General features: G+C 29.2%; 2 protein-coding genes across 3 annotated transcripts in view; one reads left to right on the forward strand and one right to left on the reverse strand.

Annotated features, from left to right (window-relative positions):
* The window catches only part of LOC106687020 (pseudouridine-5'-phosphate glycosidase), a 39636-nt gene that overhangs the window by 18258 nt on the left and 3371 nt on the right, over positions 1-18007 (forward strand). The window lies entirely within an intron of this gene.
* Positions 9517-18007, reverse strand: part of LOC106687019 (CD151 antigen) — a 60965-nt gene continuing 52474 nt past the window's right edge. Inside the window, exons 4-6 of one of the 2 annotated variants that reach the window (XM_067052730.1) lie at positions 17530-17669; positions 15590-15615; positions 11445-11582 (exon numbers count right to left, since the gene is read on the reverse strand). In XM_067052730.1, coding sequence (XP_066908831.1) covers positions 15611-15615; positions 17530-17669 — 145 coding nt within the window. In that variant the 3' untranslated portion in view covers positions 11445-11582; positions 15590-15610. Of the gene's footprint in view, positions 11583-15589; positions 15616-17529; positions 17670-18007 lie in introns of both variants that reach the window. The other variant, XM_014430663.2, reaches the window with a different exon arrangement.

The following is an 18007-nucleotide window of genomic DNA, read 5'->3' on the forward strand; positions in this document are numbered from 1 at the left end:
GCTTCTTGTCGAGGAAGTACTTCCAATCTACAGTAAAATTTTTGGAATACATCAAATAAAAAATAAATTGAATACTTTTTCATTTTATTTTGTTTTTTCTAAGTTGTGTCCATAATCTTGGCAAAATAGCGACACTTTGAAACCTTTTGTGACGACCTGGTAACACTGTTGTGCCGCCAATCTCGTGCATCAAGGCGCGAAAAAGTTCTACCTTCTGGCTATAATTTAATTAGTGATTGTTTGGACTCTAGATGTGATGTAAGCCGGTTTAGTGACAGTGTTTTTGTATAGTTTCAACTGCAAGTTGTTTATCAAAATTCTCACCTTATTTTAATCAGGTAAGATTAAGTTTATGTTAGCATTTAGAAAATTAATTGATATGTTCCAATTTTAGTATATGTGTCGAAGCAAGTACGCATCCTAAAATTGGTGTGTGCAAATTGAATAGTTACTAAAAAAAATTGAATAGTACAGACATCATAAAATGAATTGTTAAAGATTCCTAGAATGTTGAATAAAAATATTGCTTCCATTTAAAGAAGTAACATATATAATGTATTTTTAAAAATTAATAACCAATCCTTTTACAAAAATATATTTCATTAATACACTTAAGAAGTATAGTAGTAATTATGAAATACAAAAAATCAAGTATATGATAAAATTATATTTATTAAACTATTACCCAAATGTGTTATCATTTAGAGATAATTTAATTTTATATTTCATAATTAAGACAGAGATAAGTTAACTATTGATTTCGAAAGCATATTTAAAGTTATTAAATTATCAGAAAACTTTAATAGAAATTTAGTAATATGTATTTCCAATTTCCACATTATTAACGATTCAAATGCCAACATCAGTATCGATATCTTGATATCGATATTTTGCGTAAGAAGAAATATCGGGTCTCGATGTATCGAAACATCTATAGGTTTTGTAGATATATATTAAACTGTGGGTACTCTTTCGATATGTCTGAAAACACTTGGTACAATCTCTCTTCTCTCTCTCTCTCTCTCTCTCTCTCTCTCTCTCTCTCTATATATATATATATATATATAAACATACGACGAGTTAAAAACCATATTTTTTGTTGTGAATTTTAATTCGTAATTTACCTCAAAGTATTCTTTAAAAGCTGTAAATCTTCTCAAAACTCGATAAAATTTTCGGTTGCGGGGGAAAAAAATCGTCTCTTTCGGCTCAAACAAATTGAAGCCACATTTTGTTTTGCGAAATAATTGTCGATAACCGCTAATCCGTTGAGAGTTCTGGTAGACCCATAGTAGTTCTAACAATTATGCTTAATAATCAAAATCCTTCAATTAATAACTAAATATTAAAAGGCTTCAAAGCCGTGGAAGCGTAAGATTGGTCCTCGCGCATTTTTTAATGTTTTTTGACTTTTTTCATTAAGTGGCGATCCCACAAAATAAAAAACTTGATCCCCCGCCATGGTTAGAATAGGTTGGTCACCTGTAAGCAAACATCACCTTCGCTATGGATTAATAAAAAATAAAATTAAAATAAATTAATAGTAATCTCAAATCATTTTAAAATGTATAGTTTAGATTTATTTTGGTCCTGATTCATATTGAATAAGAATTTCTGTTAAAATCCATTCTTTATCATTTTATTCTACCTTTATTTCAAGTGAAATAAACTTTTTATTTTTATATTTATTTATCGGCAATTATTTCGCAAAAGAAAATTTGATTTATATTTATACTTATTTTATATTTTCAGTGGTTATTTTCTTCGATTTTTACAGTCTTTAAGTGCCATAACTATTAATTCCTATTTGATTTAAATGAATAGCAGAAAATAGTACAAATCTTCCTTCATACTTAGCTCCATTTTTCGGGAAAAAAAAAAAATAAGTAGATGTCAACACGGTGTGAACAAACGGCCTTTTCTGTTATTATACTCTAAGAAAAATAAAGTTTTGATTTCAGACTTTTCTTATTTTTACAAGTGAAACAAAAACGCAGAATATCTAAAAAAATATCAAAATTTGGTCAAAGTAAGCCACTTCATTTTTATAGGTTCTGATAACCCGAGTTAATGAAAGCGATTGCTATGTGTTAATCTAGTGGTTTTACTTTTTTTGGGGTGTACGTAAATTGTATAATTTGTTTGGTTTTTATAAATGTGATGTTTAAAAACTTGACATTTGCTATTTTTTTTTTACTACAAAATTAGTCAATTACAAACCTGTCTTTCTTTTGGACTCGAGAACCACAAAAAGATTAATAGAAATGAGTTATGGTGAAAAGTTATCTGCTGTTGTTGCTAAAATATCTTCTATCTCATTACAATAGTTTTCTCTCGGTTTCATTACCTAACGCTGTAGAAGTTTTTAACAGTTGTAATTTCTTAAACATTTCCTTTATGAATAATTGATTAATATATTGTCCTGTTGAGGACGACGGTGCAACTACTTCCAACTAGCAGTGTGTTCTTATTAGAGACCAGATCAGAGGCCATTATGGAACAGGCACCTCTGCTTTAACTTCTTTTTTAATTAATTGTCCTCACAAACACGCTGGAGTAGATCCAATAAAACTGCCGAACTACAGAGGAAGGGGAGTAGATGAAAGAAACCAGGAACCCAGAAGAATGCCTTTTCATCACCGATTAAATTTCATGTCACTTCCACATATTTAATATGAAGCATTAGAATCCCTCAAACCTTAATAAACGAATATATAAACAATAGTGTACCTTTTGGCTTTCAACTAAATCATGTAACATAATGGGGTGTATAAAAAAAAATATTAACCGTTTTTCAACTAGATATTAGTATTATTAATTCTTTGTAATAATATAAAATTACTACTCAAAGTATAGTCCATTTTATCTACCGTCATTAACCATCTGCTCGATCCCACGCTGATACCATGGAAATGGACCAAACAAGTAGTCATCCAATGGTGCGAGGTCTGGACTATATGGTGAGCGAGGCTGCAATTCATACCATTCATGAAGTTCTTTAAACTTTTCTGTGGTTCAATGGGAAGTGATTGCTGATTGCTGGGGAGTAAGTTCGTGAGTGACCAGTACACTGCTCTTTTTCACCTTCCCCATGGCGACTAACAGTATCTTTAGACACACAACACTTCCTGGCGATTTCGCGAGTACTTGTGGATGGATTTGATTCAACAGCTTCCTGCATAACCTCATCAGTATCCATTAATGGTCGCCCGGAGTCCTCCTTCCTTTCCAACGTCGTATCTCCACTGTTCGATTTTTCAAAGCAAGGCCGCGCAGTGCACTGGTCAAGGACACCTTCCCCTTCATAATTAATAATTTCACAAGTTGCTTCAGCAGATGTGAGATTTTTTTTTCTTTGAAACTAAACTGAGGCTCTTTTTTGAAGAAGTCGAATAGGATTAAACAAGCTTAGAGAATGTTCTAAAGAGATTATTAAGAATTGGTAAGTATTAAAAGATTTATAGTCCTTTGAAATCTTGAATTTTATAAAAAAAAATTTTTATACACCCCATTATTATTGAAAGAGGTTTTTATTCTCCAAAAATTTCTTTTAAACTCTACTTGAAGATGTTACTTTTCTAGCAATGTTTAGGAAAAAGGCAAATTTCATGAAATATTCCCCAAACCTACGGTAAGATGAGAATCCGGTCAAAATTATAGGGAATTTTAGGTTTCAACCCCAGAGTATATAATTTCACAAGTTGCTTCAGCAGATGTGAATTTCTTTTTTTCCAGAAATGCTTTAAAATTGCGAGAATTTCATAGGACTGATACTGTCAGTAGTTTGTAATGAAGTACTGTTACTATACCCACGGTTGTGTAAGGAGGTGATTAGGTCAGAATTACGCTCGACCGCCAGATTTTTACCCCATTAAGGGTACCTACTTCATGAGGCTGGGTGAACCCCGGAGGTCTCCCGAGCTCGAAATAATTATGCGAAGTGAAACAGAAAATAATTATCTCCCACTGCCGGATTAGAATTCTGGTCCTTAGAGTTAGTAGCACAGTGCCTTACTACTGAGCTACCCGATCTTAAACTAATGTATGATTTAATAAATTGTATAAATTAATACAATAAATATATACATGTGGGCTGTGCAATCTGGCTGCAAAGTAGACCGCAGTTCACATAACAGTAGTCATTGTAGTTAATGGTTAGGTATGTTTATAAATGCTCGGAAGTATTTCAGCTCCCTTCCTTAGTTGGTAGGTAATATCTTGAACTATAGTGAAAAATGTTTCAATCTGCTTTCTCTGTGTCAAGCCGTATATCAGGCGGTCTCTTCCTTGACGTCTTCCCTTCAAGCTGACTAGTGGTGTACTAAATCAGGCCTACCTCAACCAATTGATGAGCTCTCCTTCCCTACCCCCCAACACTCCCTCTCACTCTCTCCCCTCTGTTTCAAAAGAACTGTTTATTTATAAAGTTTATTTCGATACTTGACATATCGCGTTTGCAGTTACAGAGTATAAAGAAATGGATTCGTAGTTGTATAATTTATTTGCAATAAATATTCATCTGAAAAAATTTGCTGAGCTCGAAGTTATCACAATTTGTTATTTAAAAAAAAAAATCGAAGACCTAAGGAAGGCGAAAATTATGAACAAAAAATTGTATTTTTCTGTTGCTATAAAAATTCGTATTATAGGCAATTTTTATTTTTTCTCTATTATTTATTAATACAATTCTTTAATGTTTTGCATTTTTTCATTATTAGATTTTGCTAACAATGAGAGCTGTTTATTTTTTAAATAAACCAGATTAAAAGTAGTTCGGAAGATATTTTAAAAAATTATCATTTAAGCCTTGTGAGATTATTTGAATGATGATTATACCTATCTGACATTAAAGACCATTTAATTATGCGTTGACATACCGAATCTAATCAAATTCGTTAGAGCGGTTTTTGAAGAAAAAAAATTACTGAAAATACCTCAAAAGATTTATTTCCGTCGAGAACTCGAATTCTTAATTTCGCATGATCGCAATACATTCCCTTACCTATATAGTCCATTTATGGGTAAGTGACAGTAAAAATTAAGTATTAGAATAGATTTTTTTTTTATCATATTTTAAAAATATCAATTTCTGATTCGTATTTATATTAACTAAAAATCTTTATGAAATATAAAAATACTAATACTCAGTTTAAGAAATAATTTATGTATAAATACTCATCTATGTATGAGCCATTGAATGCAAAAATGGTTGAAGTCTAAGCTTAATTTTTGAAGTATTCAAAACTTTAGTGGCAGTTCTTTAAAATTTGTAATTAGAAATAACTGTTTTTTTCTGTTAAGATTAATCAGTTTTAAGTATGTACTAACTATTTAAAAGCATTTGAAGTTAATGGACTCAGTAATTAATTACGTAATTTTTTCAACTGAATTTTGATGAGAATAGAATAACTTGGATCACATTTTCTTTTAACTTCCAATATAGTTACAAGCATTACAGTCCCCCTCCAGAAATAAATGCTCAATACGTTCTTACATGTAGAGATTTATGTTGATATATATTTTTTTTCCGGCCAAGACTGCCAATGGTTGGGGGTCAAAGTTTTTCATTTTGTGGGACCGCCATAATGAAAAAAGTCAACGCCCTAGGCCGAATTCGAACCGGCACCTCCAATAGACATCAAATTGGTAAGACTTTGCCTTAACCACTGAGCTACGGGTGGCCCTAGAGATTTATGTTATAATTACTATTTAATTTATTTTAAAAATTCTCTTAGTATGAACCAGAATTGAGTTTGAGGTTCATGAAGTGAAACTATGTTATAACTATGGAAACAAAAAAATATGTATATGCATAATACATGAAAATTAATTACTTTTGTAAATATTGATTTGAAATACTTATAGTCAGATATTATATAGTTTATCTTATTTACTGGCTCCCTGTTTTATACAGCTGCTCTTGGCTCACTTAAAATCGATTTACATTGTACGTTCCGTTTTCATAAAACATTATAAAGTGTAAATTTATAGTTATATACTTACTTTCCGTTCCGTTTTCGTATACTTTCCTTTTATTAATTTCCATTTATTAATATTTCATGTGAACTGTTTCGAAAGCCTCCTAGGGGCTCCGAGGTCTAAGAGAAAAAATAGGTTGTAGTTTTAATTCGCTTTCCAAAGATTTTAAGTATATTCCTAAAGCGTATACAATTTCACTCAATAAGCTTAAGAGGTAGAAACATATTTTTCACTGAAATAAATCTTGATTTCTTATAGACACAAGAAACTGCTCTCTCACTGCCTCTCTCAGCATTACCCGGCAGTGTTGGGAAAAATATAATTTCAATTACATTTAACTAATAAATTATTTCGATTACTTTGATTCAACTAGTTATTGTGATTCTCGACCATTATTATAATGACTGTGTATCAAATTGTTATAATTACTAATTAAAATTGTAGTTTGATTTTCGTAGTTTCAAAATACTGTTATTATGATTCCAATTAACTTTTGCTCTATGCTGTTACTCCGCAATGTTTCTATATAATTTCTGAACGTATTCCAAATTAATTCTAGACACTTTCATTATTTAGGCACTGACTATTTTCTAGCCAATACACCGTGCAGAAAGGATTCAAGTAATCAACTGTAAACATCGAACAAGAGTCGTTTAGTCGAAAGTAAGACAGGGTCTCATTTTTGCATGCCGTCTTAGAGGCACAAATTTTGGAGTTTCTTCTAATTTGACTTGTTAAAATATTTGAAATTTTAAAAATTATTATTGATATACTCAGGGGGTTGAAACTTAAAATTCCCTATAATTTTGACCGAATTCTCATCTTACCGGAGGTTTGGGGAATATTCCATGAAATTTGCCTTTTTCCTAAACATTTTTAGAAAAGTAACATCTTTAAGTAGAGTTTAAAAGAAATTTGTGGAGAATAAAAACCTCTTTCAATAATAATGGGGTGTATAAAAAAAAAAAAGATTTCTTTATCAAATTCAAGATTTCAAAGGACTGTAAATCTTTTAATCCTATTTAATACTTACCAATTCTTAATAATCCCTTTAGAACATTTTCTAAGCTTGTTTAATCCTATTCGACTTCTTCAAAAAAGAGCCTCAGTTTAGTTATTTGTTTCAAAGAAAAAACATGACAGTGTCCTACGAAATTATCGCCATTTTGAGGCATTACTAGAATAAAAATCCCACAGTCGCTAAAGCAACTCGTAAAATTATTAATTATGAAGGGAAGGTGTCCTTGACCAGTGCACTGCGCGACGTTGCTTTGAAAAATTCAGCAGTGGAGATATGACGTTGGAAAGGAAGAAGTGCCTCGGCCGATCATTAATGGATATTAATAAGGTTATGCAAAAAGCTGTTGAGTCAAATCCGTCCACAAGTACTCGCGAACATGCCAAGGAGTGTGGTGTGTCTAATGATTCTGTTAGTCGCCATCTGCTCTCCATGAGGAAGGTGAAAAAGATCAGTAGACTGGTCCATCACGAACTTACTCCTCAGCAATCAGCAATCACTTCCCGTTGAACTAAAGAAAAGTTTGAAGAACTTCGTGGCTTCGAACTCCTGACTCATCCACCATATAGTCCAGACCTCGTACCATCGGATTACTTGTTTTGATCCATGGCCCATTTCCTTCAAGGGAAAAAAATGGATAATTTTGTGGAAGTTAAATTGCGGCCAAGAGTTCTTTGACAGCCATCCCAAAAAATAGTATCATCATGGGATCGAACAATTGGCTAACAGATGGCTAATGACGTAGATGACAACGGACTATGCTTTGAGTATTAATCTTATTTTATATCAAAGAAATAATAATACAAATATTTGGTTGAAAACGGTCTTTTTATTTTTTTAAACACCCCATTATTTTACCAATATTTTTACAGTTCAATGTAGGCTCTAAAATCTCAAATTTTCGAGTTCTTAAATTATGGGGGAGGGACCTAACATTTCCTACCTCCTCCATGAATGTCTTTGGGTGGACTCTTTGAAATTATATTTCTCACTGAAATAAACCTGCCTTAAATTTTTCTATGGAAAGAATGTGCTGTGGAGGAGGTCTATTGCACTAATGATGTCAGCACCTTTCTTGGGTGTGTGTATGTGTGTGTGTTAAAGCATCATAAATATTAAAATCAAACTACATTTGTGATATGTTAACTAATATTTTATTTACTCTTTTTTTTCTGGACTGTGGCAATCCTATACCATTTTTAGTCCAGTTGATTTATTTTTTAAACCTGCCTTCTTTCACCAAAGCATTAATTTTTTACCTAAACACAAAGTCCTCATCTGATTAAAAAGAAAAAGTATTTTAATTTTCTTGTACCAAAATTATTAAAATAAAGAAAAGGCTTTTTTGACATGAGTTCCATTTTTTATCGATAACAATAATCAAAAATGCTTCTGCCTTATTTAAGATGATCCTAATACCTTTAGTTTTGATAAATTCCTTCAAAACAGAAAAACTATAAAACGACTAGTTGTGTATTTTTTAAAGTTGTTTTTGTATCTATGAAATTCCCTCCTAGGTGGGAGACACCTAGAGGGCATCATCACACTTTTTGCTCTACTTCCTGGCATGTCACTGCATTGCGATAAATATGTGTGAAACGTTTGAGTAATATTTGTAAGGGACAAATCAAGAACCTCTTGCCATATCTATTTTTCAAGCTCTTAGTACGCTGAAAACTAATGCATTAAACCAGGTTGTAAGCACTCAGCTTGTTTTAATATAAGATTCGTAGATATGTTTAATTATAGGCTTGTTTAATTAAATCATACTATTTCTAGTTGATTTGTGGGGTGATAGGGTAAAAGTAGTGGTTATTATGGGTCATTAATATAAGACTAATAACAACTATAAAAACAGCATATATTTATAAAATATATCTATGTTAAATTAATATTTATATATATTTATAATACATTTAAGAATTATTAAAAATATAATTAAATAATAGTATGAGTTAAATAAATTAATGAACAAACCAATAAAGGATGAATTTTATATACAGACTTTTGCTTATGGTTAAATGTCATTTTTAGTTACATACAAATATTCTAGGCAATTTGCTGCTTTATAATTAACCCTGTCTGCCTATGGCGACTATACGTTTGCATGTAAAGTTTACTAAAAAAATAAAAGACTAATATTATAAATTTTTGGCTTATTATTTAGCAAATGAATCTGTACACTTATCTAAAATGAAGCACAATAAATACATATACTTTGTACAACCTCATACTCTTGACTGTTTACCATTCGCATGGTAAGTCTTTTGTGTATAATTAATGCGCACTAAAACACTACACCGATAGTAAATACTTTATGGACCCCCATTGTAACACTTATTAACATTCAGTTTTAAAAATTACTTTTATTATTTTATTTTAGCTTTCTAACTTTCAGCATTTCGCACTAATCCAATATTTTTATTACATCTTATTTAATTAGGAAAAAAATGGAACAACAATTTTAAATGAATTATGAAAGTTAAATTTTATTAAAAGAAGATCGTTTTATTAAAATGAAATAAAGTATTTAGCATTTATATACATAATTTAAAAATAGAATTAAGGTATCCATTTTTTTTTCTTTTTTTTTTCACAGCCCATACTGCACATTTAAAATTTTCTAAGCTCAAGCAGTGTCTACACTTTATTTGAACTTTTTTTTTTTCCTTCTTTTACATATAAATCATTTTTTTTTTTTTTCACATTTTCAATATAAATACACATCTATATCATATTACTTTTTAAAGTCATATTTACCGATAAATATTTAGTCAAATAAATTTATACAAATATGACACAAACGCCCTAAGTTCTATATATCAAGCAAAATAAAGATTAAAATTGTATCAACTTATTTTTTCACATTATATACAGATCATTGTTTAGTAAGCTTTTCTAATTGGCATCTTGGTGTGCTTGATTAACTTCATGCAGGAAAGTGACCAAAGAACAATATTGGCATTAAAATTAATTTTTGGAGTAGGACTTTCTAAAGGGAAGCGATCTAATTTGCCTAACATCTAGTCTAGTTATTTTATTTAGCACCATTGATTCAGTTTATTTCAATGATCGTGCATATCTCAATATTAATTAATCAGAAGTAAAAAAATAATAGTGCATATTAATACATTATTCACATAATTTTTAACATTATACTTGTTTATAATTAAATATAAGGTTGTAATTATTCAAAACATTGAATAAAAATATTTTATACTTGGTGTTTACAACAGTTCATTTTTTTTTTCTATAGGCTAAACACTTAAACATTTTAATGATGAATATAGGTTACACAATTTACAATCGAATGTAAAATATACAACATTTTTTATAGTTATTTAGAAAAAGAAATTATGTAGGATTTAAAAGATACATTTACATACACGTTATCCTTATAATAATTGTTTAGTTCTTGTTGGAATATTTATTTATATGATGGACAATGGCATTATAATTATAATAATTATTTTAAGTTTCTTTTTAGGTTTCATTCATTATTTTGAAATTTATTTATATAAGTTTGTTAATTATTTTTTAAACAAAATTTAAATCTATGCTCTGTCTAAGCCTCATATTTAAATTTTTAAAAAAATTGCGTTTTGTATTTATTAGTTGAACATTTTCTGTATTATTAGGCATCTGAATGTCAAGGTTGGTTCATTAGGGTAGTATACCCAGTTGTCTACTTTATTTTATATCGTTATGAGAAATCACCAGTTAATATCTTATTTAGTCAAACTTCATTAACATGAATAGTAACCATTATTGAAAGTGTTAAATTAAAAAAAAAATTATTGTCATGCTATTAAAAATAAATATTCACATAGTTGGCTAAGTAAAAAAAGTTTTCCTCTTCTCTATTATTATTCCTTCTGAGTTAATTTGCGATAAGTGGTCCAAAAACTATTGGCATTTTTAAAAATTTATATAAATAATGAAAGAAATATATTAAAGTGATTTAGAATATGTACAGTAATGACAAGACCAAAATGTAATATATATTTCTTGTCAATGAAAGCTCATTGATGTGCAAAGTAAAGTATTTCTTTGTCGCATTCCTTTAGACAGTATGAAATTAGTTGACAAAATGTACACTTTCAAGAATTTAGAATTGTATTATTCCACTTTGACTTTATGGTTTCCTATGTTACATTTAAAATATTATTTACAGTTAGAAGCATTGTTTATTTTCAGTACATACTTAGACCTGTCATATTTGCGATCATAATAGTACATTGCATTAGCAGTTTTTAATTTGTTCATAATAATTGTGGGTTTAGAAATTGAGAGTTAGAATATTCTATTTTGCGCAGATTATCAGGCGCCGAGGGCTGGACATGCTAAAATCTCAACTTGCCATGTGCCCTCTTGATAAGCCAAATGAGTGGTCAGGTCCTTTGCCTGTTTAGTTCCCCCATTTCATAATTGTTGTTACCATTTGCTCCCGATGTGTCTGCTCCATCGCAGAGGATAAGGGCACAATGGCTATTGGTGTCGCTATCTGTTCCTGCATCTTGTGCAATTACTGTTGTCAGGTGCTTTTTTCCTGGTCTTCTTCCTGGGCTTTCACATCCTTCTCGACCTAAGGACATCATTTTATTATTATAATCGAATATATTGACTTATTTTAAATTTATAAATATAAACAAAAATTTAATTAAATATTTTTGAATTTCTCCTTGATTATTTTCCCCAATCAAAGATAATATAAAGTTTATATTTAATATAATGAGATTAAAATATGAAGTATTTATCTTATAAGTTCTATTTATAGAATCTGTCTTAAAAAATAAAGGACAAACACTTGGGCCTGTACAATTGTGGACATGCCTCAAAAAGACTCAAGCATTGCTATTGGTTTATGCTTTTCTTTAACGTAAATTGTTAGAGAATAGCTTATTAAAGAACATATTGAATAATTGCAAGAAGACAGAGAACAGAATCCTCTTTCCTTTTAAACTTTCACTTTCATTTGAAAGCAAAACTCCTTACATGAAGAAACAGTTAATATTAACTGGAAACATCTGTTGCACTAAATGAAGATTAGATCAGAAGTCTTTCAAAATATCACTTTTATAATTTAAGAAACTACGGAATCTGTTTCATAGTGTTTATTAATTGGAAAAAGTATTTAATTTCTTATTCTGTGTTCTTTTTTAAACCATTCCTAACAAATCAACTTATATGTATATATTTAGATTATTCAAGACTTAACTATATTATTTGCATTTGTAAAATTAATTCTAGTTATCATTTGAAGCCTTTCTTATTCACTATTTATGAATTTATTTATTTAATATACAGTTAAATTTAGTTAAAAAAAGTTTTAGAGTATAAATATTAAGCAATTTTTAGTTTAGAACTTTACTTCAATCAATTATAATTTCTTTAGTAATTTTTTTATTTTATAGTATTTTTAAGTTGCAGAACTTCTCAAAGAACTCTGAACTACAAAGACCTCTTTAACTTTTAGTTTTTTCTTAATCTTATTACTCATATCCTCTTCAACTGTTAAATTTAGGTTGGTAGCTTTTACTCTTAGCAGAGAATAGCTTGTAATAAATGGAGATCAAATTTGCTGTTTATATTTACTGAGGAATCCCAAACTAACAATGTAATCACTTCAATAAAAATTTGGTGTTATGTATCCTACATTTTAGTCATTGTAATAAGAGAAAGCTCTCCAAAATTCTCCTTGGGGAATCATTTTCAGGTGTAGAAAGGTTGGAAGAGCTCGCCTGCATTGAGTGGATTATGTGTCAGTAGATGGCTGGAAATGCTGGAGGTAAGATATTAGAAAGCAGGAACATAGAACAGAGAAGAGTGGCTTCTCTGACCGCAGAAGGCTTTAAGTCTTTATAATTCATAGCAGAATCTAAGAAGAAAATTGTGTTAAAAGAATCATTTTGACTATACTTATACTTTTATAAAGTTTGTTGTATAATTTACATAAATGATTACAGATGTATCTGCATATTAATATTAGTAGTTGGATTTGGTACCCAACAATAAATTTGCTTTTTGAAACTGGCTTATTCTTGGTTATAGTACTGATGTATGTTGCATCACAGTTATAAAATATACCTCATCCAGTTTGTGATAATATCACAACTATTTTCTTGGAATACATCAAAGTAGGTTTTTAGAAGATATTAGTGAAGAACATTTGTCAAAATTTCTACTTGGATGTCTGTTAGGTCTGCGATAGGATATTTTGGTATTTCTGTCTGATGGCATTGTATTCATAGAACATTTAAAGCTCAGTAATTAGTATTTGGCTTATTCTCGTAAGTTCTAGTCTACAGTTCTTGATATTCATGGAAACAGTCAGCTTGTTTTTTAGTTATAATATTGAATAATATGATGAATTAAATCCTTTTAGTATCAACTTTTTTAATAATTTATTTTACATCTCCAACGCTTTAGCCAACCTGACCCCTATCAAACATAATCTCAATTTTGTATTTCACATCCTTATATACACTTTATAAAAATAGTTGCAGTATAGTAGTAGAGTGTGTGTTGAAAAGATAGTTTTAGTGGTAGATAAAATTTTAGATTAAAAAAATTAATAATGAATTAAGTTAATTAAATAATAAATTAAGTAACTATATTAAATCTGACTTGAGCATAATAGTCTGCAACTATTTTTATGAGCTGTATGTGAAGCTGCAAAATAAAAAATTGAGATTATCCTTAATAAAGGCCAGGATATTTCAGGTTGGCTGAAATGTTGGAGGTGTAAATTAAATTAATAAAAAAATTGAAACTAAAAGGATATAGTTTATTATAATTGATAAATATAGTAATTATCAAACAAGGAATCATATTGATATCATATATCAAATAGTGTAACCTGGTTAAGAGTGGGCCCTGGATATGTGAAAAACGTCTACTCTGCTACTGATAAGTACAATGTAGTCCCGACACTTTTGCATTGAAGTTCATCTATTTCTAAAAATTTTTAAACCTTTGTAATTGATATTTGATTTCTTAGATTTTTTCTTCTGTGTTAATCACTATAATTGGGACTCTGTGGCTCAATAGCCTGCATAAGTAAGACAATTTATCAGGTTTGGAAAGGTTGTGACTCTTTCGATTAACCAACACTTGAATTTCTTCAGCACATGCTTTGTTTTTCAGTATTATCTCAGGATTTGTACGATATAGTGAAGGAAAGTGCACAAAATATCGAAAGTTGTGGTGAGATTTTAGAAAGAGTATCAATGTGTGTAACACTGAAAAAGCATTAGAAACCTTATATAAATATTTGATGATGCCAAGTATTGATAATCATGACATATTTAATCAAATTTATACCATCGAGAAACATCTTAAAACTGACTGTGTATTACCATACTCAAATATAAACCAATATAACTGATTTTTCAAGCCATAAATTTTGTATTGTTTTAAAAAATAAAAGTACATATGTATAAAAACATAAAATATATATATTAAATAAATCAATTTTATATCCAAATCCGTCTCAACACTTTATTTATTCATTTGTCCAACGTTTCGGCCTTTCTAGCCATCTTCAGGGACATCTTCAATACAAAAATCCTTCTCACATTAATTTATCTTTTCTATTTGCAGGCTATTCTGCCCAGGTCATTTTCTTTATTTAAAGTTCAAACCTCTATATTTAAAATTTAAAACCATTAACATTTATTTTTTTCTATAAGATTATCAACAGTATAAAACACCACACCTATAACAACCCAAACAAACAAATAAGTGTTTTATACTGTTGATAATTTTATAGAAAAAATAAATGTTAATGGTTTTAAATTTTAAATAAAGAGGTTTGAACTTTAAATAAAGAAAATGACCTGGGCAGAATAGCCTGCAAATAGAAAAGATAAATTAATGTGAGAAGGATTTTTGTATTGAAGATGTCCCTGAAGATGGCTAGAAAGGCCGAAACGTTGGACAAATGAATAAATAAAGTGTTGAGAAGGATTTGGATATAAAATTGATTTATTTAATAAATATTACCTTGTCTCAAAAAATTTTTGAAATAATATAATTAAAAATAAAATATATATTTTTTATTAACATTTTTACCTCTATAATTTTAAAATGGTACACCTCAACATCTTTTTTTGGGACCCTCTATAAATAAGGCAACCACCATTTTAAACCTGCCTGTTTGGAAAACTGAGTATATGAAAACTATCAATCCTAGGTCCCTTGATATCTCAGTTATATAAGTTACACTGTGTACATATATGTATACATACAGAGTAACAAGCTCCATTTAAGTCATTGCCTGATTCTATTTCATTTTATTGGAGCATGAGTCTTAAAAGTCAATCAAGTGTTTGTCTTATCTAATTATTAAATAATTTCTTATGGACGGACGGGTTGTGTAAAGTTAAAACCACTATCAATTACCAACGTGGTGAATTGTGTCAATTAAATGCAGTTAGTTGTTCACAATCTTCAAATACAAATAGGATGGTGCTGATACTTGTGAGAAGAGGCGATAAAAAAGTGTTGGTGTTACAGTGATAAACCCAGTGATCTACTTGTGATTTAAACCAGAAACTACAGTGTCTTGACAAGAATACCACTTAGGTATACCTTTAATATTCCTTTTGAAGACTAAGCTAAGAACAGAGGAAAATTTATCATCATTGGTCTTGTTGTTTGGCTGTAGCAATACATCACATCAAGGTAATGCTACGGTCACTTACGTATCATATTTCCTTTCCTTAGGTTTCGTTATTTAATGTTTTTCTAGATTATTATAATATAGATTATTTTGACCTTTTTTAATTCTTATAAACATATATGGAAGAATTACTTAAAATATATCATCTGTGAGTATTTGCATTAATTTTCAATGAAATTGCTTCAATAAAATTAATGCTCATAATAAAAATAAATAGGGAAAAAACATAATTATTAAAATTTAAAAACAATTATTTAGGAATATTGGAAGATGGTCCGTCAAAAAGTACAAAAATAACAGAAGAAAATTATTTATTAATAACTAACTAATAACTAGGAAATTTGGTTTATAAATTCTCACTTTGCAGGAATCCAGAAAGTACTTTACTGAAAATTAGGAATGTAAAATTTAGAAAAAAAATATTGAAATTTTTATATATGTATTAAGTTAAATTCTGGATTACAAATTTGACTTTTCCAAACTAATAGTGCAATAAAGTTCACTTCAGTTAATTTATTTAGCTTGAGGGTCCTGGAATTCTCTTTGTTCCAAAAATATTTTTGTAAACTCTTCATCTTTTCCAAAAAATCCTTTTTTTCATCTTCATAATCAATTCTTTGAGAAAAGTTCAGAAGTATATTAAAAATTTATATGAACCATCATTATTCAACTGTTTGTTTTTATTTAAAGACAAGATTTTCAGCCTACCATCTATCATTCATTAAAGAAAATACTCTGTTAACTGATGCACTTTTACTTAAATTGAGAGACACAATTCTAAATCAACAATTTTAAATATAACATCATATGAAATATGACTGATGGTCAATAATTCATGGAATTTTAAAAACTTACTTTTAATAAGAATAAAGATTAAACCTCTGAGATTTTTTAATGGAAAAAAGGGACATTTTTAGAAACTGATGTAACTACCTTAAAAAGCCTTTAATAACTGGCATTTCCCATTGAATAAAGGATGTATGACAACTGTATGCTTAAAGTATTTATACTTTGCCATATTGCAACATAACTATGTTATGATATATATATATATATATATATATGTACATGTATCAATGAATTTGAAAAATGAAGGACTTAAGTTAAACCTCTTGTAAAATGCATATTAAGTTATAATATTCTAAAGAAAAAATATTTTTTATCTATTTCTTTGGTTATATTATGGAATTCTCAAGAATCAGTAGTCTCTAATTCTGGGAAAAAGTTATGGCAAATGTGGGGGTTGAGAAGAATAAAACCTTTACCACTATAATACATGAAGTATCTTGGTGTTTCTGTATGATGACAACGGTTGTGCTAGGAGGCCAGGATCACCCTCAAACACCTGTGTTTTCTCCCTCCCAATTTCTTTATTTATTTTTTATAACAATGGCTGTATTGATCTTCAAAGACATTGCAAATTAATAACTTGTCAATATTTATTCAGTAAAGTAAATTTTCAAATAGAATTTGAAATTTTTAAATTTTGCGGTTTATATGAATTAATAAGAAATTGTAAAAGAACAGGTGAAGTGTTTTGTTCAGTTTTGTGAAATCTTAAGATATAAAAATGTATGTGCTCAGTCTTCCAAGTCCAAATTTTCATGCATATTATCTCATCGTTCATCTAATTTTTCTTCGGTTTCATTATTAAGCATCAGAAAAAATAAATAAATAACTCAAGGTTAGTTATAGAAAGCAACTAATTAAAAATAAGAAATTATCTAAAAGGTGCCCGCAAAATATTTGTTTCTAAATATAAGAAAATTTAGATAGTAAAAAAAAAATATTAAGCTGAATTATGATATTTTCGATCATTGAAATCAAAGACTGCAGTGTGATATCTTACCTATACTGTTCTGTTGTGTTGGTGCTTGAAGTATAGTACCATTATTTTGTTTTGTACACTTGGTTCCACCTTCTGCTTCTGCTTTTTCAGAAGATTCTTGAACCAGTTTTATTTTTTGAATCATTTCTCGAATTTCATACCTGTGAAAAAAAAAATTAAAAATACAGTAGTATTCATTTATATATGTACATATAATTAGTAAAAGGAATCATTTAGCTGCAACTTTCAAGTAAGAAAGGGCAAGATTCATTCGAGTTAAAAGCAAATGGATGCAGTTGATAATTTTTTGAATCTGACATAGGCAGATTTTATTTGGAATAATAAATAGAATTTTGACATTGATTTGTGAATGACAGAGAATCTGTATGAAAATAAAAATCTTGTTCTTATCCTAACATAAGTGTTTAACTCCCTCAAGATTTCAGTTCTGCTGTTAGGTCAGATAGGCAGCTCTAAGAACTGTTCAGCTTGGCACTAC

This window comes from Halyomorpha halys, unplaced genomic scaffold, assembly GCF_000696795.3.
Source record: "Halyomorpha halys isolate HHAL.00 unplaced genomic scaffold, Hhal_1.1 Scaffold908.1, whole genome shotgun sequence".
In the NCBI taxonomy this organism is placed as follows: domain Eukaryota; kingdom Metazoa; phylum Arthropoda; class Insecta; order Hemiptera; family Pentatomidae; genus Halyomorpha; species Halyomorpha halys.